Source organism: Mytilus galloprovincialis, chromosome 2 (genome assembly GCF_965363235.1).
Source record: "Mytilus galloprovincialis chromosome 2, xbMytGall1.hap1.1, whole genome shotgun sequence".
NCBI classification, from domain to species: domain Eukaryota; kingdom Metazoa; phylum Mollusca; class Bivalvia; order Mytilida; family Mytilidae; genus Mytilus; species Mytilus galloprovincialis.
In genome coordinates this window covers 93,745,420-93,772,569 of record NC_134839.1, presented here as the reverse complement: position 1 = coordinate 93,772,569, position 27,150 = coordinate 93,745,420, and the positions used below count along the sequence as shown (strand labels likewise).

The window sequence follows — 27,150 nt, the reverse complement described above, 5'->3', positions numbered from 1 at the left end:
AATACAGGTAATGTACATGTACAATGTTAATAATATCCAGCTTATTTAAACGGGCAACTGTAGGCAATGTTAATACAGGTATAGACAATGTTAATAATATACGGCTTATTTAAACAGGCAAATGTAGGCGATGTTAATACAGGTAATGTACAATGTTAATAATATACAGCTTATTTAAACAGGCAACTGTAGGCGATGTTCATACAGGTAATATACAATGTTGATAATATACGGCTTATTTAAACAGGCAATTGTAGGCGATGTTAATACAGGTAATATACAATGTTAATAATATACAAATGTACGGCTTATTTAAACAGGCAACTGTATGCGATGATAACTGTAGATGATGTACTCAGACCACCTTGATGTTATGTCACACCAAATGTACCCTGCAACCAAACAAGGTTTTGAGTTGCTTAAATACATCATAAGGGACAGATTTTGATTGGAACTGTCAAATTTCTACATTCAAATGAGTTCCTCTGAAATAAATTGTCCAATGTTCATTTAAGCTACATCTATTGGCAAACATACTGAGATTGAAAAGTAAATGCACTAAAATTGTAATTATTTATATATGTAACATTTATCTATTACAGCAAGACCAGGAATGCTAGATCTTACAGGAAAGGCTAAATGGGACGCATGGGAAAAACAAAAAGGTACTTGATGTTATTGATAATAAAGTGATAGTTAGAACTTCAATCATTAATAGCACAAATTTGTATCTCAACTATGATTAATGCTTTTTAAAAATCTTCTTGGAGTTATCTTTCCTTGTCCAGAATGGTTGTTGAATCAACTAAAACCAATGCTTTATACAATGCAAGGTTCAATTTTACTACCAACTGATAAGTTTAAGCAATTTTTACCATTCAGTGCTTACAAGCACTTGGATTACCATTCTAGGGTTATGCCCCTTTACAAATTGAAAAATTGCTGAATTTTTTTCGATTCTTTTCTCTTAACTTATGTTTGTCGCAACTAAATTTAATGAAATGTATGTATAATGCTTATTACCACTAAACTTAGTTAAAGTTCAAATTTTGGCAGCTTCACTTTTACAGTTCTTGAGTTATGTCCCTTTATAACGTTATATGCTAGCAGGGGCATCATCTGTGTCCCAATGGACAAATTCCCCATTTATTTATCTTATTGTTTATAGAGTGTACTGTAATATTTCAGGTAAATCCAAGGAGGATGCAGAGAAGGAGTACATTAACAAAGTATCCGAAATGAAAGGCACCTATGGATTTTAACCTATACTGTATATGTAAGCATATAATAAATCACATTTGTACTTCAAAATAAATAATGCTAATCATTGGCTACCAAGTAAGATATTCTTATTAAAAACAAAATCTGTTTAAAACAAACATACATTGTACAGGTGCCAATTTGCTTCAAAAGTGTACAGAGCTAATACATTAAACAAAAGTCTAGTCCATTTTGTTTTAATTTGTCATTTCTGGTATCCTGGAGTTAGTTTTGGTTATACATTGTATAATGTGATAGGATGGTTTTTGCCACAGTCAAATCTTAAGTAGCAACTGCGACTGTTAGTGTCCGATTACTTTACTTGCCCTTATTCTTTAACCTTAAATGTGTCAGATAAATTAATGAATAAAGTGATATTAATATCTTATTTTAGGATTTTAGTAATTTGTATTTCTATGTTACTTTAGTAATTCATTCTAGTTTTAAAACTTAGAAATTTTGCTATTTAAAGTTCTAAATTGTAATGGTGAAAATTATTTTGTAAACAAAAATCAGTCTTGAGTGATTTCTGTAACCAAGATACATTTTGTAAAGTATGTTTTTTGCATACAAAATCCAGTTGTTGATTTCTTCTGTTATTTTAAAAGTATATAAAATAGATTTGAAACATAAGTATTATAGGTTATATATGTTCTGAATTAATTTTGGTTATTTAAACAAATTAAATGAAAGTGTTTGACATGTTTTGGTTTATATGTTAATATATTGAATGAACTTATTGATTTAATAGAGCAACTTGATTTATTTTCAGTTAGATTGTTAAACTATGAGTTGGATGGACATGACAGTTCCAGTATTGAGAAATAGAACAAATATTTTTTAATTTTTTGACTGGCATTATTATATGATTAATGTGATTCTACATGATTTTCTTTGATACTTTTTTGTTTACTAAATATACATTTTTTTTATTAATCTATTCAAAATGTGTGTAGACTTTACATATGTAACATTAAATATAATACTTTACTGATAGTTATTTTAGTTTTTGAAATCTTAAATGCTTTTCAGGGTATATAGATACTTTTTAGTTTTTTAAATGTTTAATGTTGCAATAAAAAGATGTGTTCTGTAAATCATTTAATGAAAATACAAGTCTTATTCTACTAATAAATATTTGAAAGATCTACATGCGTATCAATTGTGAATGTTTTTTGGATTAAGATATTGATCTCAAAAAGATATCTTGTATTACATAGTTAAAAACTGAAATGCTTCTATCCAATACAGTTAAAATGTTATACACAAAAATATGGACCATAGCTTGCAGAAATACTGTATTTAATGTCATAACCAATTTAGACTTCATATTAGTCGGATATTTCTTCATTGTTGTGAAATCAAATGTATCTGTTGATCAATACAAGCTCTATAGAACTTTTTAAGTTCTCCAAATTATATACAAATAATTTTTTTATGAATAAAAATGCTTTATATGATAACTTTATTTCTCTTTAGCCCATCATGTCTTGTTTGCTTGGCTACACCAGTTATTACTCTTACTCAATAAACATGATCACTTTACATGTATATTGTAAATTTTGTTGAGCCTGCGACTTGTGGCAGAAAGCTCAACATAGTAATAGTGATCCAGCAGCATTGACGTTAGCTAAATTCTTTAAAGCTTTATATTTAAGAAGCTGGAAGACCTGAAGTGGATGTTTCATACTTTGTATATAGATGCTTATGTTACAAAGTAACTGTCTGTCATATTTGTATTGTCCTTGACCTCATTTTCATGGTTCAGTCACTACTTGAAAAAAAAATTGTAATGTTAATTTTTTTTCTTATTATGAGTAAAAGGATTACTATATTTAATATGTTCCTACCTTGCAAGGCCCTCATGTCCATCAGATAGTTTTCATCTGAAATTAACCTCATTTCATGGATCAGTGAACAAAGATATAGTCTGTTTGACTTCTTTAAAAAAAGATAATTTTCTCAAATAACATTTTTTTCTTGATGTATGTATGTTTATGTATGATCTATACAAACTCTGCCTATGAATATCATAATATTGGGCCAATGATGAAAAAAAGTAACACATTATGTCTCTTCTTATTTTTATATAAAATACTTGGTGGAGTAAGTAAGCTCATAGCTCAAGTTTTTGTCTATTGGTCTATGTTTCTTAAACAATAAGCAATAAGGAATGATTACAAGGTGTGTATGCTTGTCTGGCAGGTATATCATCTGACCTTGACCTCATTTTCATGGTTTATTGATCAATATTTAGTTTTCCTTGTTAATAAGATAGAGAATGGAAATGGGGAATGTGTCAAAGAGACAACAGCCCGACCATAGAACAGACAACAGCAGAAGGTCACCAACAGGTCTTCAATGTAGCCAGAAATTCCCGCACCCAGAGGCGTCCTTCAGCTGGCCCCTAAACAAATATATATACTAGTTCAGTGATAATGAAAGCAATACTAAACTCCAAATTGTACAAAAAGAAACTAAAATTAAAAATCATACAAGACTAACAAAGGCCAGAGGCTTCTGACTTGGGACAGGCGCAAAAATGCGGCTGGGATAAACATGTTTATGAGATCTCAACCCTCCCCCTATACCTCTAGCTAATGTAGAAAAGTAAACGCATAACAACACACACATTAAAATTCAGTTCAAGAGAAGTCCGAGTCTGATGTTAGAAGATGTAACCAAAGAAAATAAACTAAATGACAATAATACATAAATAACAACAGACTACTAGCAGTTAACTGACATGCCAGCTCCAGACTTCAATTAAACTGACTGAAAGATTATGATTTCATCATATGAACATCAGGCACAATCCTTCCCGTTAGGGGTTTAGTATCATACCATCATAACATATATGAGAAGAACATAACCCGTGTCATGCCAACAACTGTTTTTGGAAAGATTAGAACTTGTTCTAACTCTTTACTTAGGCACTGGCCTACCTAACAACAGGACAGGTTAGCTACTGTTACTAAATTGATTCACACTGAAATATAGTTCCCTATGGTTCTGATGTATGTGCACATAATACACATATAAACAGAAAAAAACTGGGTATATTATTGGAGCAGTTCATTCAAGAATGTATGTCATTAAGGTGTGTTGATGTGCAGGCTTTTAAAAAAAACCATTTTGATTAGGTAACTAGGTATTGATTCAACTAGTATGATTGACAACTGTCATTATCACTAAACAATCAGAGACAAGGTGGACCTTTAATTACAATGCCCCACCTCCTAAACTGCCAATCAAATTGACCACATTACCTATCAACCTCAGTCTTACATAATTATACAGACAACTCCATATAATTCTTAATACACAAGTATTTGACCTCATAATTGAATACACGAATGTGTATATTAGATGTTTGATATTTATAAGGATGATAGATTTATTTAAAGCAGAGACATATAATACAATATTGTATTATATGTCTCTGTTTAAAGGGATAATTCGCGATTTTTCACTTTTCATCTTCTTATGTTCATAATACCATAAAAAACATATTCACCAAGTTTTATTTCGATATGAAAAGAAATAAAGGAGAAAATTGGGAATTATTAATTTTATTTTATCAAACTTCCTGACTTATGTGACGTAGTTTAAGTCTTCGAGCATGCCGGGAGTTAAATTAATCTCATTTAAGTCTTGTTCGTTAACCATCTAATAACGCTATTTAAAGCGCATCGACGACTTTTGGTGTAGCTATTAACCAACGAAAAGTAAGTGATAGCCATGCAACTTTTTAAATTAGATTGTAGGATTCATGTGTGTTTTTTGTCGAGCCTGCAACTTTTGTTGCAGAAAGCTCGACATAGGGATAGTGATCCGGCGGCGGCGGCGTTAGCTCACTTCTTAAAAGCTTTATATTTTAGAAGGTGGAAGACCTGGATGCTTCATACTTTGTATATAGATGCTTCATGTTACGAAGTTTCCGTCAGTCACATGTCCAATGTCCTTGACCTCATTTTCATGGTTCAGTGACCACTTGAAAAAAAAGTTCAATTTTTTTGTAATGTTGAATTCTCTCTTATTATAAGTAATAGGATAACTATATTTGATATGTGCGTACCTTGCAAGGTCCTCGTGTCTGTCAGACAGTTTTCACTTGACCTCGACCTCATTTCATGGATCAGTGAACAAGGTTAAGTTTTGGTGGTCAAGTCCATATCTCAGATACTATAAGCAATAGGGCTAGTATATTCGGTGTATGGAAGGACTGTAAGGTGTACATGTCCAACTGGCAGGTGTCAACTGACCTTGACCTCATTTTCATGGTTCAGTGGTTATAGTTAAATTTTTGTGTTTTGGTCTTTTTCTCATACTATATGCAATAGGTCTACTATATTTGTTGTATGGAATGATTGTAAGGTGTACATGTCTAGCGGGCAGATGTCATGTGACCTTGACCTCATTTTTATGGTTCAGTGGTCAAAGTTACGTTTTTGAGTTTTGGTCTTTTTATCTAATACTATATGCCATAGGTCAACTATATTTGGTGTATGGAAATATTTTATGATCTTTATGTCAGTCACGCAGGTTTTATTTGACCGTTAGCTCATTTTCACGGTTCATTGCACAGTGTTAAGTTTTTGTGTTTTGGTCTATTTTTCTTTAACTATAAGTAATGAGTCAACTATATATGTTGTATAGAAGCATTGTTAGCTGTACATGTCTGCCTGGCATGGTTCTCTGACCTTGACCTCATTTTCAAGGTTCATTGGTCTTTGTTTAGTTATCTAGGTTAATGTTAAGTTTATGTGACAGTTGTAGTAAAGCTTAGCTTTATACTTAGGACTATCAACATAATATCAATGATTAGTATAGAAGGCGTGACATTTCAGCGTGTGCACTCTTGTTTTATACGAATTCTAGTAATTAAAGTAAATAATACAATAGAACATTTTTATGATTTTTTTTCTTCAAATACTTGAAACAAACATATGAAACTGACACGATCGATAGTGTATTAAAAAATACATGTTTGTATTCTGAACTTTTGCTTCATTCCAGAAAACATTTTCACTTGCTTGTACTGTGGAAATTAAATGTGTATTAATTTGTGACACTTAGTGAATGTTGAATGCGTAGTTAAACTCAAGGTAATTAAAAGATTAGCATTACATGTAATTCTAATCTTTTGATCTTCATTCAGTGACACCTAGGCGTCACGGTTCAGCATTTCAGGTGTGAACAACATATACGGGAGTCAGTTATAGTTATAGACACAGAAGTGTAAGAAAAAGAATTAAAATGAATTTACGGGAGAAATAAGGTCGCACAATAACTGGATAGCTGTTGTATATTTTTATATATTTTGCATAAGCTCACTTTTAAATGAATCATGACTTCTGATTAGTTTTGTAACGATAAAATACAGAATTATTTTAATTGAATAAATTTATAAATAAAAATAGCCTTCTAAACACGAGTGTATGAACTAAAAATTGTACCTTTTTAAATTAAAATCGCCAACCTTTAATATTTCAAACAGATTGCAATTATATAATTTAGTCCATCCAAAGCGATCTTTATTTACCTATTTAGGAATTAATGTTCTCACCCAAATATTTTAAATCTCACAACGCATGCATGAATACTTCAGCTATTTGAAAAAAAAGATGTTTTAAAAAATTGACAGGAAATTTAAGGATCCTCTTGGAATGGAATCGAAAAATTACGAATAGAAATTCTTTTCAAGTGTGAAAAACGCCAACCAAATTTATTAATAATCGGGAGCGTCCTTATATTAAAATAGTCTTCTTCTCACAACGAATAATACTTTAGCTATTTGACCAACGATGTTTAAAAAAAAAGACAACGAATTAAATGTCATCTTAATTTCCCTATTTTTGAATGTAATTATAAGTCTGTTCAACTGGCAAGAATACCCCTAAAGCGGACAAGCAGTTTATTTTTAGCTCACCTGTCCCGAAGGGACAAGTGAGCTTATGCCATCACTTGGCGTCCGTCGTCGTCCGTCGTCTGTCGTCGTCGTAAACTATTTCAAGAATCTTCTCCTCTGAAACTACTGGGCCAAATACTTTCAAACTTTAACTGAATGTTCCTTAGGGTATCTAATTTATAAATTGTATCCGAAGTTTTGATCTATCAACAAACATGGTCGCCATTGCTAAAAATAGAACATAGGGGTCAAATGCAGTTTTTGGCTTATAACTCAAAAACCAAAGCATTTAGAGCAAATCTGACAGGGTAATAATGTTTATCAGGTCAAGATCTATCTGCCCTGAAATTTTCAGATGAATCAGACAACCCGTTGTTGGGTTGCTGCCCCTGAATTGGTAATTTTAAGGAAATTTTGCTGTTTTTGGTTATTATCTTGAATATTATTATAGATAGAGATAAACTGTAAACAGGAATAATGTTCAGCAAAGTAAGATTTACAAATAAGTCTACATGACGGAAATGGTCAGTTGACCCCTTTAGGAGTTATTGCCCTTTATAGTCAATTTTTAACCATTTTTCGTAAATCTTAGTAATCTTTTACAAAAATCTTCTCCTCTGAAACTACTGGGCCAAATACTTCCAAACTTTAATTGAATGTTCCTTAGGGTATCTAGTTTGTAAATTGTATCCGAAGTTATGATCTATCAACAAACATGGTCGCCATTGCTAAAAATAGAACATAGGGGTCAAATGCAGTTTTTGGCTTATAACTCAAAAACCAAAGCATTTAGAGCAAATCTGACGTGGGTAATATTGTTTATCAGGTCAAGATCTATCTGCCCTGAAATTTTCAGATGAATCAGACAACATGTTGTTGGGTTGCTGCCCCTGAATTGGTAATTTTAAGGAAATTTTGCTGTTTTTGGTTATTATCTTGAATATTATTATAGATAGAGATAAACTGTAAACAGGAATAATGTTCAGCAAAGTAAGATTTACAAATAAGTCAATATGACGGAAATGGTCAGTTGACCCCTTTAGGAGTTATTGCCCTTTATAGTCAATTTTTAACCATTTTTCGTAAATCTTAGTAATCTTTTACAAAAATCTTCTCCTCTGAAACTACTGGGCCAAATACTTCCAAACTTTAATTGAATGTTCCTTAGGGTATCTAGTTTGTAAATTGTATCCGAAGTTATGATCTATCAACAAATATGGTCGCCATTGCTAAAAATAGAACATAGGGGTCAAATGCAGTTTTTGGCTTACAACTCAAAAACCAAAGCATTTAGAGCAAATCTGACGTGGGTAATATTGTTTATCAGGTCAAGATCTATCTGCCCTGAAATTTTCAGATGAATCAGACAATCTGTTGTTGGGTTGCTGCCCCTGAATTGGTAATTTTAAGGAAATTTTGCTGTTTTTGGTTATTATCTTGAATATTATTATAGATAGAGATAAACTGTAAACAGGAATAATGTTCAGCAAAGTAAGATCTTCAATTAAGTCAATTTGACCAAAATTGTCAATTGACCCCTTAAGGAGTTATTGCCCTTTAAAGACTTTTTTCACAATTTGTTCATCATGTTGACTTACTTTAAAAAATCTTCTCCTTTGAAACTGCTGTTTCAATTTCAGCCAAACTTAGGCTAAATGAGTTTCAGAGTATCTAGTATAAATTTTATATTTTATTTCCTTGTATGTCAAGAAACATAGCTCCTATGGCTAAAATAGAACATAGGAGAAAATGATTATTTTTTTTGGCTTTTGAAGAAAATAGGATGATCCAAAAAAACATTTAAATAAATTGAAAAGCCAAAATAATCATTGATGAGAGATTTAACCAAAAGAATTAAGGTGAGCGATTCAGGCTCTTGAGAGCCTCTTGTTTAAATTGCTGTCATTGAATATCAAGAAAGAAAATAAATCCCGAAATCAATTTGAAACTTTAAAATACTCAAAAGTTTTCCTAGAAAATATTCACATCCCTTGGGGTTTATTAGTGTACGTCCAGTTGCATATGTTTTACATGAATGTCGGAACAATTGTGATGATGTCGAATTTCTTCCTTTATTGGAGAACGATCTAATTGATATATAAATTTGTGATTTTACTATGTCCATAACTTCGATGAACCGAAGCAAGTTATTATATCGACCTGTATTTAAATCAAATTGGTCTTCTTCTTCTTCTTCTTCTTCTTCTTCTTCTTCTTCTTCTTCTTCTTCTTCTTCTTCTGGTATACAATAGAATATTGAATTCGATGATTAAATACTGTTGGCATTTGTGGACTAGTCAATTTTACAAAACTGTTACCCCAATTTACACAAAATGTATGTTTCTTTCTTATGTTCAATGTATACATGTATATATTTTAAATTGCGATATAGCTCCGTAACTTTCTATCCAGGCGTAGAAATCATCGGAATCGTCGACAAGTGCGTACATTTTTTTAAAATCAATATTTCTGGTATGTTCTAATCTGTCCTTTACTATTGACAACGAGTATATATTACATTTTCCCAAATTAAACCTTGGAAAAAAAATGTAAATAGATTTTTATTTTATCAAATCTTTTTTTTTTTTGGTATTATTTATATTTTTATAAATAATATTCTTTACACCAGTAATGTTATTTATAAACAAGCGTATGAGTTTAGTAATGGCTAGTATATTATATCACTTTCGGACACGCAAGACAGAGATGTATATTATACACCTGATAGTTCAAAATGGAGAGTTATAAGTTATCGGCCGTGTACACTGATCAATACCTACAGAAGTGAAACGATGCATGAACTTGCAAGCCCGACAGGAAATCGCTTGAATACCTGGACGTGTCACCTCACACCCCTCACAATACCTTTGGAAGTAATACCTTTAGTCATGTTGGTGATCAGATGAGGGAAGATCCGAATTTATTTGAATAAAATTTATTACTTTAAAGAATTATAAACGAATTAGATTTACGAAAACAGTTTTCACGGAACACTTATTTATGATTTAAACTTTGACTTTTTAACTAATTCCAAAATTAACAGTTTAAAAATAACAGACTATGGTTATTAAAAAATAAGAACATTTTCCGTATCAAGTTAGTTTGTCAGATAAAACAACCGTACGATTGACAAGATATCGACACGCAATTACGACTACATCGGTTACTGTAGTTTTGGTCCTTTGTGGTTTATAGACATATCGGGATTTTTAATCGGGGAAGACGACAAAATGGCGGAACGCAGAGAATTGATACTCTAAATTTAAAATCGATGGTGATCTCTTATCTAGCGGAATAAAACTTTAATATCTATAAATTTGAGCATTTCTATATAGAATGGACATAATGTCAATTTTTGATTTTTTTGCGAAGTTTCCCTTGCCAATTACTTTTGATCTACATTACATAAAGTGATTCTGTAAATTATATCTGAAAGATAAATGATTAATGGATTAAAGATCTGAAAAAAAAATGAAAGATGAATATAAATATGAATAAATAAAAGGTATTCAAGTAAGGCCTATAATTTACTTGATAAATTTCCAATAATCACCTGTAATTAATCAACAATTAAATTAGTACACTTTTTTTAATCAGGAATTGGCTTGAAACAGTTTAAAAATTTTAGAACTTTTAATTATAACAAACCATTGTTTATTAGTTTATTTCCCATCAATCATTATGTCTATTTAAGTCATTTGAATTTTTATTAGAAGTGAATACTAGTATATATTTTTGCAATCAAGAAAGAATCCACATTTCAATAAGATAATTTTTTTAATTGGTTTACATTACATTTTCAATGCCCTGTGTTGAAAAATACTTTAAAAATTGATATAAAGGCACTCTAAAACTTTCAATCTTCAATGCCATATAACCTCTGTTTCAACTTACAAAATGCCCCAAAACAACATTTTTCAATTTTTTTTGTTGACACTTTAAAGTTTTAAGCTGTTGGTCCAGATTTGATTAGAATAAATGTGTTTAGTTCCGATGCAAAGACCTTATCAGTGACTCAGTATTAACGCCAAAATATGCAATCTTTAATGACTTGACAACAGTATCGATCGTAATTATATCCCTTCTTAATAAGTCTATTCAAAGGTTTTGTAAGTTTCTGAGGTGAATACTGACACTTTTGTGCTTTATAAAGAATATTTCCAAAGTGAAATACCTGAACGTATTAGAAGTCTGCATGTTGAGCTATATTTACGAATGATGTCTTTATACCGATGATAAAATTTAGTAAATGTTTTGACTAGTTTGTGATATCGAAAACCCTGGTTTAATAATTTTTCAGTAATACATAAATTTCTCTCGTTAAAATCTAAAACATTGTTACATACACGAGCGAATCGTACAAGTTGAGATATATAAACACCGTAAGATGGTGACAAGGGAACGTCACCATCTAAAAACGTATAATTAACGATAGGAAATGAAAAATCATCCCTTTTATCATAAATTTTAGTATTCAGCTTTCCATTAGTGATATAGATATCAAGATCGAGAAAAGGGCAGTGGTCATTGTTAGTATTAGCTTTATTTAAAGTAAGTTCAACAGGATAAATTCATTAATATACGTACTGAAGTCGTCATTATTGAGAGCCAAAATATCATCCAAATATCTAAAAGTATTATTAAATTTGTTTATCAGATGTTGTTTCGATGGGTCTTTGCTTATTTTTGTCATAAATTGTAACTCATAACAATACAAAAACAGGTCCGCAATAAGTGGTGCACAGTTAGTCCCCATTGGAATTCCGATAATCTGACGATATACGGAATCCCCAAAGCGAACAAAAATGTTATCTAGTAAAAATTCAAGGGCATATATAGTATCAAAGCATATCCAATTAACATAGTTTTTTTGTTTATTGCTACTAAAAAATGACCTAAAAGAGTTTGAACATATATATTCACATTCTGATTTTTTGAATGCCAATTTAATTAGGTGTGTGATTTTTTTCTTAAGAGAATGTGAGGCAATGTGGTATACAGGGTAGAAAAATCAAAACTTTGAACAGATTCAAAATCACCAATATAAGCATGCAATTTATCAAGTACTTCCAACGAGTTCTTGACACTCCAAAAGTAATTTATTCCACTATTTTCGAAGGCCTTATTTGAACAATTTATTATCAGGTTTTTAATTGTACCAAGTGTGCTGGTAAGAAGAATAGACAATTTAGTAGTTGAACAATGGCTTGAAGACGAAATAAATCTATATTTGTAAGGGGTTTTGTGTAGCTTCGGAAGCCAATACATAGTTGGGACTTTCATTGTATTTGGCTCTGCTTGTAAAGCGGTGGCTAAACGTTTATGTTTGTTACAGATTTCGTTTTTATGAAAATGGAGTCAGTTGGAATGTTGGTGAATTGGTGATTTCCTTTTTCAGAACCTCAATGTAAAATTTACGTCAAACAATAATAATATTATTAGCAGCTTTAACGGCCGGGACAAAAACAAATTCCTTGGCTAGTTCTTTTAGTTTATGTTTGATACGAGAAATAGGTTTATTGTCAGTGGCGTAGCTTGCATGTATGCTCAGATGCTCAAGCATCCACATCATTTTGACCCCAAAAAAATAGCAACAGTTTAACTCGGAAGTGTCCAAATGTAACAAGGCTGATAATATGGGGATAACGTCCAGTCATTTTCGTAGCAGCATGCCCGGTCTTTCATTTAGGATAATTTAGTTTATGTAAACAAGATAGTTGAATCGCAATATAGTGTTTCAAGTTAGCTTTTATTCGTAAAAAAAGTCACCGGCTAAGGCAAGCGGAGAGGATTGATACGCAGACCCGTGGACATGTTTCATCTGAAATTGAACCTAGTGGAGTGATGGCTTCTCATTTGACTATAGCAACTAACAACTAAAACACCATATCCTGATGTCGTTTCTTGCGATATGGTCAACGACGTGATAAAAAAATCAATTTGTAATAGATCGTGATAAGTCCTAGGCTTATGAATTCCCGTTTCAATCTGGGTTCAAATACTAATTTTATTTTCAATCAGTAAAGAACAACGATCCAATGTTCCCCGCCATGCACAATTACATGTCATATTTTATCTATCAAAGGGCAAGGAACAAGAGAATCACTTTTTTTCTTTATCTTTTTTTATTTTCAATATCTTAAGAGAAATAAATGCATCACAGGAAATGAAATGGGATTTTCATTACAATTTATATTTCAAAGGGTTAACTGGTTAAAAATATTTGAGTACGACTTATTTTCCAAATTGTCAAAGACATTGCTTATGATATGAGTTTCACTTAATCTGACAAGAATTGTACACATGGGAGTGCTACAATGTAACAAGACCGGATGATCGGATGCCCGGTATTTTTATGTCTCCTGCAACGCGTTTAGCTCAGTAATCAAAAATCAAAAACCCAAGGTTGTAGACTCAAATTCCTGGAAAGAGATAGCGCTTCACTTCCTATATTCCGAAGTTCCTAAATTATACAGAAGTGCCGCTGTAATGGGGTCCGTTTTTGATATGTCAAATATGAGATTGGGTGGGAAACTTATCATCAAATGTTTATGAATTGAATGATGGTAGTTTCCGAGGAAACAATAAAATTTGGTTAACAATAAAAATATATGAACTGGTGCCCGTGGGTATTTTGAATTTAAACAAAAATCTAACTAGTGTTGGATTCTGGGGGAGTAGATGTGCTTAGATAAAAAATAATTTTCTGCATAAAAAGGTCCAAAATATTTTTTCGCCTCGCTCCGCTCGGCGAAACATCCACTACATTTCAACCCTGGCTACGCCACTGATTGTGGTTATTGTTAGTAGTAAAATGTTCTTTAAAATGTTGAATACGTATATCAACTATCTTCATTACTGAATTAAAAAAAGAGTCCAAAGATTTTTTGTCAGCTTTTTCCCGTTTTATCCATTTCATACAGTAAATATGGAGTGAGTCGTGGATGATATTACGACACTCATTCCAATTAATAATTGACGGGGGACGATATTTAGGTCCTTTACTGAGGAATGATTTTAACTCTCGGTCTTGAACGATGTTAACTTAAAGATCTCCTGTTATAACATGGGAAATGGGTCCATAAATATATTCGGAATTACTGTAATTACATGAAGTAGGTGTATTTTCACTGATATTAACATCTTTACACAATTGACTATAATTAAACACAAATTTCCGGGTAGATTTCTTGTAAATATAACAAATAAGAGTTAGATCAGTATTGTCAAAATATCCAGGAATTTGTTCTTTAACAGAATGGTCGTTAAATATACCGGCAATATTTACAAAATCAAAGCCTTTATTGACATACTTAATTTTAACAGAGACATATAATATTATATGTCTCTGATTTTAATAAAATGTTTTTTATGATCTTCAGGGCGATCAATTTTGGGAAATAATTTAGAATAACAATATGCCATAATAATTTGAACAATTTCATACTTAGGACTGCTATATGAAATTGTGTTGCAATCCTCCAAAATTTTATTTAACTTATTAACCGGTAACGAACAGAGTTTTGTTAACAGATAATGTCTGCCGTTGTTTTTTGAAATAGAAATTAGGTCCGAAATATTGGTATGATTGGCCCGAAATTTTCTTTGATTGCGATTTGTTCTACGACCGTGAGAACGTTTTTTACGAACAGTTTTAGAAACTATATCCAAAATGTTAACGGAATTGGTTCTAGATATATTACCAATTCCCATGATATTATCATTTAGACCGAGAGGGTAAACTGTCTGTAATTTTTTAATCCAATTTAATTCAATTATTTTCCGTGATCGTACAAACTTTGAATGCGATTCACCAGGCTGCTTATTTACTACTTCTAAAGGTTGAACTGCTTTAAATCAAAAAGCAATTGTCCCGAGCGCATCGGTGTTGTATGTATGGCAAGACAGCAGTTTAAAACGAAATACGCTCGTTTTAACCGAAGAAGAGAACAATAATATTTTGGAATGTGTTAATCTATGTGAACTGATTCCTTGATTGTCATTTGAAATTTATATTGTGTCACGGTGACACCGCTTCGTAATGTGTCACGGCACAGGATGAGAGCACTACATAGAACTTTCTCAATATTAATTCCATAGTATTCAAAGCAATAATATCTATTACATTGAAGAATTTTGTTATTGTTATTTATTTCTCTAATTGATACTAAAAGAAGTGATTTAGAAATGTATAAAGCGTAATTTATCTTTTTTCTCGTGTTAGTTAAATCTTACATTATACAATTTTGTATTTTGTTTGTGATATTTTAGAGAAGTGCAAATATATTCAACAAAAAAAACCCAGTACCGGTAAACATTATTTTGAAACAAATTGTACATGAATGCATACGCGTGGATTTGAATGTAGCGTATATCCGACATTTTCGAACACCATAGGTATTCTTTATATTTCCATTTGTCTAGAGATCACCTGGCATACACCCATATCTCCTTTTATTAACAGAAAATCAAGTGTTTAACGAATATACCGGACGTCAATATCATGATATTATACAAATATAGCCTTTGTATGAGGTCGATACAAGGATATATTGACCTGAAAGAAGTATATTGACTGAGGACGAAGTCCGAGGTCGATATACTTCTTTGGGTCGATATATTCTGTATTGACCTCATACAAAGGCTATATTTGTTATATTATTAATTTCCGACCATATTTGTATCAAAATCGTCATTTAGGTTTGTTGGAATTTTATAGATATTACATTGTTTCCTTGACAATAACAACATATTAGTTCTTATTTCATTTACTTTTTTTTTTTTACATCTTATGTATTTGAAGATTTTTTTCGTCAAATAATCGATCACAGATATCATGTGTTTCAAAACGTTAAACAATATCCTGAAATTCATTACATGACGTCACAAAGTATATCGGTTTTTAGATATTCTAAAAATAACCGTGCGATATGCTTTTTGCCGGTCAATATGCATTTTGCTATCCGCCGTTTTCTCTCTACCTTCGAAAATATAGTTTAACATGTGACTATCCCTAAACGAATCAAATTTGTTAAAATATACGAATTAATAATATTACAAAACGTCAATATAATATGATTTTGACGTTAACATACGACGTTACCAAAAGTGACACCAACATCGAGCGTAACGTCACTATATTTAAAAGGATGGTTGTGCTTCTTAAGGTGTTGGTAAATGATGCTTTTGACTTTATTGGGTCTTTTAAAACGATACAGGTGTTCTTGAGTGCGTTTAGATAAATAACGTCCAGTTTCTCCTACGTACTGAATACCACACCCCGGTTTGTTTCATGTGAGTAAATAAATAATAGTGTTTGTTTTTCAAGTTATATCAGTTTCAAAATTTAAAGAAAATGTGCGACCATTAAACGTGGACCTTACCGTATTGTTGGTGGAAAGACGGGGACGTGTAAGTCATTTTTTGGCATGACACTTATCGATAGAAGGGTAACCACGATTTTTATTGTTAAAAATGTTAGCGATGGCAGTATTTTTAGATAACCGATTTTGAAGATTGAGACGTGTAGATACCCTTTGAACAAGTTTAGTATTTAGTAATTTTCCATTTCTTAGCTTCATAATTGTTTTTTAGTGAATTATATAATAAAGGAGCAAAGATTGGCGTCCAGAATATGAACCAGCATACAATAATTTAAGTTATATAAAATGGATAAATTTGTTCGGCTAAAAATGTCAAACGCTATCAGTATTAATTACCCGAAAAAGATAGGGTATATCAGGGTAGGACTGATGGCTAACTAAATAGTAGAATGGGGCTGAATATTGAAATAATACTTTTTGATAAATATTCCTAAAGTAATGAACTAGAGCAGTTCTCGCTCGGACACACACTCCATAATATTAAACCATTTTACCTATAATAATGCATATCTTGAAACGGTAACAAATTATTGTTACTTGGGTATTGTTTTAAAGTATAATGGCAATTTTTGCCTTGCTGTGAATACTCTAATGGAAAAAGCCAGGAAGGCATATTATAAGATAAAGAAAACTATAGGTCTCAATAACCCATGTAGACTTCTTTTTTTTTTTATATTTATTTTATTTTATCAAAACACATAATGCATAATCATGATGATATACAAATGTATATAAATTATTCTTTACAATGCAGATTATACAATGTCAAATAATAATAATGAAGTTAATTTTAACAATTCTTACAATTACTAATTCTTAAGAACAGTTCGAGGTTTTCTGCTGCAAGTAATTTGTCTATGTTTTGTTTTATTTCTATAGTAAAATTTTGAAGAAGAAAAAAAAGTTGATAGAGAAAAATAAAAGCAAAAAAAAATCAAAAATTTTAAGAAAAAAAAAAATAATTGGTCAATCACAGTTTGCTCTATATATCACTGCAATGCTATGGTATCTGATTCAAGAAAGATGGAAAGTAAATAGCCAGATTTTTAGGTTTTCATTAGAAAATTTAAAAAAGAAAAGTCTCATGTATTTGTGTGATTGTTCTCAGTATAAACACAGAAAGTGCCAGCTATTCCATTCTCTCTCAAACTGTTCTTGGTTTTGTTTGTGAATGAATGAACTTTATTCTCACAAAACTACATGTCATAGTTACAGAGAAAATATATATTTACAATTACATATATGATTATATAAGCATGCACATGTGTGAACAAAACAAAACGTAACTTAACTTGGAGGACTGACTTTCACCTGTACTGTTTTTATAAACTTACATAATTTTTCTAAAATGATAATATTGTCTGAATTAAATAAACTATCAAATTTGTATGTTTTTGGATTTTTATAGCAATATTCAGGTAAAAATTTCTGTCTCTCTAAATCTAAAGATTTACAAGTCATTATATAATGATATTCGTCACCGATTTCACTTGAATTGCATAGATGACAAAGTCTGTCGTTTCGTGACAAGCCTCGCCATCTTCCCGTCTCAATTGGTAAACGGTGACTACCGCATCTAAATTTGCAGTATACAAATAATAAATTATTAGGCAATATGTTGAGATAATTCTCAAATTTCAGATTATTTTTAAAAATTCTATAACATAGACATTTAGGTAAGGTTTCTATCTGTGACAAACATAATTGTGTAAACTGATCTTTAAGCTTTTGTTCCACACTTTTTGATACCTATTTGTCAGCAAAATGAAGGTTCCAAATATTAGACATTCCACAATTATTAAAAATATTTTTAACATAAATCAACCATTTACTTTCAAAACCATAGTTATTTAAATTCATAAGTAATAATTTATAAAGAACATGAGCAATTTTACACTCTTTACTGTTTATAATTCTGCCCCAAAAATTTATCATACGAACTTTTGCATAAAGAAATAATGGGAATCTGCCTAGTTCTGCATAAACTATACAGTCTGGGGTTGATGGCTTCAAATGTAAAATGAGTTTACAAATAGCTACAGTTTTTTCAGTACAGTACAGATCATTTAACTTATGTTTGAGTGCCTGAAGGGATAGAACTTTTTTCAAACATCGACTTGAATAAATATAATATTTAATACAGAGCAATATCTTATTTTGTACAATACAGTTTCTAACATCAAGAATACCAAATACAAAAGTCTTACAATAAGTGTTATGTGTGCTGTAGATGAAGTCCATGTATCAAAATTTTCTAACAAAATTTGTACTTCTTCACATTCCCATAATAAGTGTATAATGGTTTCTGGTTGTATATTACAAAAAGTACAAAGAGGGCTTTGTACAAGTTTTATTTTTTCCAGGAAATAATTAGTAGTCAAAACTAAGTGGTTTATCCAGAATTGGAACCACTGTGCTCTACTATTTGTAGTAGTTTTAAATAAAAGTGTATAAATGAGTTTTATTCATCATTAGTGACACCAAACTTTTCCATAATTTTCTTTTTATTTGTTGGTTCTGTAAGATTTTTTCTCAACATGAAGTACATATCTTTAGAACCTTTTTTATGTTTAAAAAAATCTTGATATTATTAGGAATGCTTGGGTAACAATTCTTAATTGGAGATGCAGTATTTCTAACAAAATGTTGGGAATACTGTTTAATACAATTTATCAAGCCATAATATTTCAGAAAGTCTGTACGTATGTGATACACGTCCTGGAATTTGGTCAGAGAAAAAAAATCTCCAGCTTCATCTATTAAATAAATCATTTACAATGTGTACACCTTTGTCATACCAGTCTTTGTAGAAAACAACATCATTTTCTATTTTAATTTTCTCATTAAACCATAAAGGCATATTCAAAAAATATTCCCATGTATATTCAATATTTAATGCAACAATTTCTTTCCAGGCACTCATAACATCTTTCCAAAATGGATTTGTGCATACATTCATACTTTTTTCTATGTTTTTAACACCTGTATTTTCTAATTAATCAAAATCAATCCCATAGAAAGCAAGAGTTTCCTGTAATTTTTTATCATTGATCAACCTTCTGACCCATGTTCATTTCAGTGATTTTATGAAAGGTTTCAAACTAATCATTTCAGTTAGACCCCCTTCAAAATAATCTTTCACTAATGTTTCTCTCTTAACTTTACCAACTGGTTTTTACCAAACAAAACTATAAAACAAGTTATCAAGTTTTTGAATAAATCTGGAGTCTGGATTTGGCAATGACGAAAACAGATGGATAAGCTTTGGTAATGCCAATGTTTTAACCACTGTAATACAATAGGAGTTAAGTTTCTCTTGCTCCATTGCTTTAAAAGAGATTCAATCTCCAATATTTTTTTTATCATAATTTAATCGTATCATCTTTGATAAATCTACATCAAAGTCTATTTCAAGGTACGAACAATTATGTTTACCCCATGTTTAAGCTTAAGTTCATTCTGACTGTATTTCATACTGCCAAACCACACAACCTGGGTTTTACTGTAGTTAATTTTTAAACCTGAGATTTCCCAAAAATAATTAAGGTCTTTCATGCTTTCCATTAGAGATTCTTCAGATCTATCTAAAATAATAGCAGTATCATCAGCAAACTGAGACAATTTATTTTCAATACTAACAGATTTTAACCCTTTTATTTTCTAATATTGTTGCGAAGCTTAATAGCTAGTATTTGAGCACACAATATAAACAAATAAGGAGAAAGCGTATCACCTTGTCTACAACCCAGTTCAATGTTTTAAAAAAATCTGATAAATTCCCCCCTTGGTTTACAGCTGAATTAATATTTGAGTAGAAAATTCTCACCCAATTACGAATAGATTGTCCAAAATTGAAATTTTTAATACTTCTTGTAGAAAATCCCATGATAAAGAATCGAAAGCTTTTTCGAAGTCAACAAATAGGAGAAGTCCTGGTAGGTTTTTTCTTCTGCAATTTGCATCAAGTCATATAACAATCTTGTGTTTTCTCCTATAAATCGACCTAGAATAAAGCCAGTTTGATCAGGATAAATCAAATTTCCCAATACTTGTTTAAATCGATTAGCAATAACTCCTGATGCAATTTTGTAAGAAGTATTTAGGAGAGTAATTGGCCTCCAGTTTTTAAGAAACTGTCGTGGTTTGTCTCCTTTGGGTAGACATGTAATTATACCTTGTCTCTGTGTAATGGAGAGTTGACCTTTTTCAAAACCATAATTTATGAATCTTACAACAAATGGACCAATTTTCCCCCCAAAAAACTTTGAAAAATTCAGCTGTAAAACCTGATGATCCTGGACTTTTATCATTTTTCATTGCTTTTAAAACATTTGATGTCTCATGTAGACAGATTGAACCCTCTAGATTATCCGACTCCTGAATTTGTTAATTTGTTAACATTGTATTGATCAAAAACAGTATCAAAATTTTTAATCTTATCTATAACCATATTTTTTTGAGTACAACTCTTGATAAAAAAAATTTAACCTCTTTGAGAATATCTTTTTGATTATTAATCATTTCTCTCCATCATCTTTTTGTACTTTAGGGATAATTTTATTCGTAAAATTTCTAGATTCCAAATTACAAAAATATTTACTAGGTTTTTCACCTTCTGTTACATCCCAGCTTATTTGTTCTAACAGGGGTGATCTGAGCCGGATCACCCCTACCAGATCACCCCAGTTTGAGTTTCTTTGTTATGCATGCTTTCCTTTGTTCTGTAACATTTTGGCGGGAATGTCAAATCCACTATAAAACTTATAATTAATTTTACGGAAAAGACTATCTATCAAAATTCAAGTAGAAAAAATCCAGTGTATATGCTGGGATTCGAACTCAAGACCTTTAGCATACCAAGCCACGACACATATCACTACACTAGGACGACTGGATACGAATTAATAGTAATTTGACATACTTAAAGGAAGCAAGATCTTTTTATAAGTGGGGCGAGTTGTCAAACCTTTATTCAGTGGGGTTTAAACCATTTTCGTTAATAACATGAATTAGTGAGTTTTCAGACTGATTGTTCAATTTGATTTTACACTTTTTCAAAAGTGGGGCGAGTCGGTAAACAAGAGTGGGCGATTTTTTTTATAAAGTGGCGATATAGTGTGGGCCGATTGGCAAGTGGGGCAAGTTGATATTATTTGATATCTACTCGTCGTGTTTGAGGGTCATTAAGGATATCATATAGTAATATATAAAGTATATTATAATGGTTGTGTGGTATTCTAAACTCGATTTTATGAATTGTAAATGGTTTTCCGTCTAATCTTAAACAGCTGGGATGTAAAATAGTTATCCCATTCGGACTTGGTGTGTCCTTGTGAGATAACTATTAAAGATCCATATTACCTTGGATCTTAATAGAGGTCTTAATACACTCCCTCTTATTTTTTTCCCTCTAATGTCTTCCCATGTAGACTTCTTGAAAAATTGTTTGATTGTTTAGTTACTCCCATTCTTACATATTGTAGTGAAATTTGGGGGGTGGATTCACATTTTAAAGACTCTGATCACTTTGAAAAATTTCATGTTAAATTTATCAAAGATATATTGGGGGTTCACTGTAAGGCATCTAATGATGGATGTCGAGCCGAACTTAATAGAATTCCCTTGAAAAATAAAATATTATATTCGATATTCAACTACCTGAATCATATAGTTGCTTCGGAAAATTCTTTGGAAGATGATATATTCACTAAATCTGTAGATTCAAACCCTTGGGTCATAAAGGTCAAGAGTCTTTTAAATGCACTTGGAATGTCTTATATCATCAATAACCTTAACTACTATGTTAAAGGCAATTGAAATTCTATTAAACAAAGAATTAATGACCAATGTTTGCAAGTTCATAATGCAAATATATTTGAATCAAAAAAGTTAGACTTTTTCAAGAGTGTCTACATAATGGGCAGAAGACCACCCTATGTTGATATACTGAAAAACAAAAGTGACAGAGCTGCAATATGTAACATCCGCATATACTGATGATTGAAAGAGGGAGACATCTAAATATTCCCAGAAATGAGAGATACTGCTCTGTATGTAATTCTGGTCAGTCAGCCGATTGAAAATGAAAAACATTTTCTTTTACATTATGAAAAATACTCAACTAAAAGGGCCATATTTTACCAAAAAATTTCAAATATAACCGTTGATCCTACAAAATTTCAAAAACATGAAAATAATATAATCTTTTTATCAAATAATAATTCATACACAATCCTAAAATTGACTTCCGCTTTCATTTCAGACAGTCTGAAACTGCGTAAAGCAGAACAAACTCTATAAAATTGTCAATATGTCTTATTCATAATCATTGTTTATAATATTACATATTAATATAGTCATTATTTGCAATACTTATTATGTATGATCAACTATGTAATTAATATACCATGAGCCTTAACCATTTATTGTTGCTGAGTTTGTGCTAATAAAATATTTGTATTTGTACATAAATAACAACAGACTACTAGCAATTAACTGACATGCCAGCTCCAGACTTCAATTAAGCTGATTGAAAGCTTATGTCTTCATCATATGAATATCAGGCATAATCCTTCCGTTATGGGGTTTAGTATCATACCATCATGAAATATTATGCGAAGAACATAATCCGTGTCATGCCAACAAGTCTGTTTCTTAGAAAGTTCAAACTATAAGCAATAGGTCAACTCAGGGGCGGATTCAGCCATTTAAAAAAAAAGGGGGGGGGGGTTATCAACCTAGAGTAAAGGGAGAGGAGGGGGTTCCAACTAAATGCTCCCATTCAAATGCATTGATCGTCCCAAAAAAGGGGGGTCCAAGCTTTGTGTTTAAGACTCAATATATAATCAACGGCGAGTAAAGAAGGCGAGACATTTCAGGATGTGCACTCTTGTTAGAAATGTTGAAACATTTAAAAAAAATTAAAATATATGAATCTGTACGTGTTGATTTTGGGGTGTTGCTAAACGGCGAAAACAGAAAACGGAACGGAATACGGAACGGAAACGGAAACGGAAAACGGAACCTGAAAGAATTGACATCTTTTCTTTTTGGTTATCTCTTCTACATAGGCATGTTTTATAAAGTATAACACATGTTTACAGGAAAGAAAAACGGAGGGATAAATTTAGAATAAAAGATTTTAGAGCATAAAGTTTAGAAATAATTAGCAGGACATGATGAGACTAGGTTTTTGTAATACAAGATCCCAGGCTGAGATCATGCATACGACATTTATGCAATTCAGTAAACTGATCGACTTTTCATATTTAAAAAAAAGTTGAAATGTCAATAAGATAGTAACCCAACAGTACATAACTAAATATACATATGGCCTAAAAAGATGGACATTGACCTCAATTCTATAGATAGGTTGTGAAGTAATACTTCTTTGGGAAAATGCTTTTCAGCGATTTTTTCTTTTGTTTCATTTTTAATTGTTTTAAATTTTGATGTGGTGTATCTTGTTGCGTTGTTCTGCATTCGCGATTTTCGTTGTGCCTTTTGGTATAAAACCACTAATTCATAGCCCCATTGCGTTCTATGTTAAATTCTGCAATTTCAAGCATTAATGGTTACTTTGTCTTGAATTCAAATAAAGTGGCAGTTATTTCATGTCAAAACTGTATCTTATCATGACTTCTGCTGCAAAAATTAACATACCTTTAATTGCATATCAGAGCGTACTAGTTCCCTGAAGTTTGATAGTACAAAAACAGGAACTTTTGATCTGAACAACAGGTCAAATGTGTCCTCCTATCAAAATTTCATATACTCCTTTATTATTCAAATAAATCTTTCAACAAGGGTTACACAGTGATCCCAAGTCCCCAAGCTTTCATTTGTTACCACAACTAACAAAATATGTCAACCTGATTGACAAAGATACAGCTATGCGTAGGAACTATTTTGTTTATTTTTGTTTTCTTTCCGACCGGGCCTGGATTAGTGGTTCTATATTTTTTTGTGTATAATGGAAAGAAAACCAAAACGAAACCTAATGGGACAATGGTGTATGGACAACAACCGATAAGGAAACCTGTGAACTAGAATATAATCTTAATTTTTATGTAGAAAATAATTAAATTTTTAAATATCCTACCGCTTAACCACTCTCAAATAGCCGTGATTTATTTTCGTTTTTACAATGGAAAATAGTGTCACTCATTCAGTTTGGACGCTATATCGATTATTTTTTAGTACCTATGGTACAAAAACAACACACGTATATAAAGGATACGTCTGATCTAATATACAAGTTGGAAAGAATTAAGCCTAATGCAGATTGCTGGCTGTGTAGTTTTGATGTAGTATCAATGAACACTAATTGCCCGATTGATGAATTATTATCGGCAGTTAGAATTTCGTATGATCAAATTGATAAATCAGATTACAAAATCAAATGCCCACCGACGGATGATTTAATCTATCTCCTCAGATCAATTTTAGAGAACAACATTTTTGATTTTAATGGACAGCTATATAAGCAAAGAATAGGAGCCGCAATAGGAGCCGTGCCTAGCCCGGAAATCTGTGATATACTCATGTATAAAATTATGAAAGAAATTCTTTCTAAGTTTGAACATAGAAAAAATATATTTTTCTATGGATTTTTCTATGGAAGGTATCGTGATGATATTATATTAATATATCACGGCGATTCGAAGGAAATAAAGGATTTGCTAAAGTTAGCAAATAATCATCATCCGTTCCTGAAATTCACACTAGAATTCTCATCTAAAGAAATAATATTTCTTGATGTTAATATTTTCAAAGGAACTAGATTTTCTAATGAAAATATTTTGGATGTGAAAACACACTTTAAACCGACAAATGCCTTCCTTTATCTAGGTCGTAAAAGCTGTCACAGCGGACATGTGTTTGCAGGGTTTATCAAGGGCGAAGTAATCAGATACATTAGAACAACAAATAATGATGTTGAGTTACAATATATTTTGTTACAGTTCAGATCGAACTTATTAAAGAGAGGATACAAGGAGATTGAAATCGAAAAGTACATAACTGAGGCATTATCATGTAATAGATCTGATTTAATAAGAAAAAAGGCCAAACAAAATACAAAGGAAATTCCTTTAGTATTGGCAACGAAATTTAATCCATGCATTCATGAATTAAAACAATGCATTAGTAAACATTGGGACCTACTAAAACAGGATGCAGTTTGCAACGAAATATTTTCAAGCAAACCAATAATAGCGTATAAAAAGCATAAAAATATTGCAGATCTATTGACAACGACAAAATTAAAATAAATTGATATAGGTAAATCCCTGATGATGGCGGGCCTACAATGCTTAAACCCTTTCATAAATGTTATACATTTATCATTAGCATATAATACAAAAACCGCCGAAACATTATATTAATGTCGGATTGATTAAAAGCAATTGAAAGTCTAGTAATACTAGCATCATGTGATCAATATTTTGTAATTTAATTACAATAAAGTACTTATAGTATGTATACGGAGTCTTCCGAATAAGATTTTTTGCTATCGGAATTCAGACTGATGTTGGAATACGTGGATGTTAGGTGTCACTTTTATTCAATGATGTTTTACTATTATTTAAAATATTAAAAGAAAGGTGAAAGTTACCACAGTGACATTCAAACTCACATGTCGGAAATAAACAGACAAAGCCATGACTAAAAACACAAAGAAAGACAAAAAGACTTAAAAACAAATGGACAAACAGACAAACAATAGTACACAAAACACAACATATAAACTAAAGGTGATGACAGCACAAAGTTGCAACTGCGATATTTACGAAAAGCATTGATGATATTAACAAATCCAGCCGGTTACGCATTATGTTGGAGCATACTATATCTTAGTGCATCTTGGAGAGAATGCATAGCGCAAATGTACAAACGTCTGCCGTTGTCCATTCATCGGGTATTCAGCTGGTATTGATGATTGTTGAAAAATTTGTGAATATTGATAAAATGTTTATCTGCTAATTCATTATATGGCTTATTTCTCTTGGCCTTCATACTTTGGATGTATTGAGTCCATATTCTATTAATTTTTCTGGTCCTACTTAATTTATTATGTATTTTCGTTTTGTATGTAACGTTTGTTTAGTGGTGCGTATTTAGTTGATGTCTATTTAGTTAGTACAAGTAAAGTGAATTGTTCATTCAGTGTTTCTGCTCTGTCATGTTCGTTTTCTGCTGGTTTTAATCTTAAGTGGTGGTATACATTGAGAGTTCTTTTTTTTAATCTGACCTGGTCCAAGTGAGCTTTTCGCGTCACTTGACGTCCGTCGTCCGTTTTCGTCGTTGTTAGCTTTTCCAAAAATCTTCTCTGAAACTACTGGGCCAAATGATACCAAGCACATGACTTAAAGGAAGTCGTTTGACAGTTTTAGTTAAACTTAGCAACACTTATCATTGGTGTATCTAGTTTAAAAAGTGTGCTGGATAACCCCGCCTGCCAGCTAAGATAACCAACATGGCTGAAACGAAAACATAGGAATGAAATGCAAGTGCTGTCTATTGAAAACCTCTATGAATAGTGAAAACCTGATGCGAAAAAAATGTTTAGAAAGTTGACCTCTACCTAATGTCCAT

At 31.4% G+C, this 27,150-nt stretch overlaps 1 protein-coding gene across 2 annotated transcripts in view; it reads left to right on the top strand.

The window, feature by feature from the left end:
- Positions 1–2,723, top strand: part of LOC143064936 (acyl-CoA-binding protein-like) — a 60,184-nt gene extending 57,461 nt beyond the window's left edge. For both annotated transcript variants that reach the window (XM_076238160.1, XM_076238161.1), the window contains exons 3-5: positions 603–665; positions 1,189–1,276; positions 2,033–2,723. In XM_076238160.1, coding sequence (XP_076094275.1) covers positions 603–665; positions 1,189–1,262 — 137 coding nt within the window. In that variant the 3' untranslated portion in view covers positions 1,263–1,276; positions 2,033–2,723. The remainder of the gene's footprint in view (positions 1–602; positions 666–1,188; positions 1,277–2,032) is intronic.
- The last annotated feature ends 24,427 nt before the right edge of the window (positions 2,724–27,150 follow it).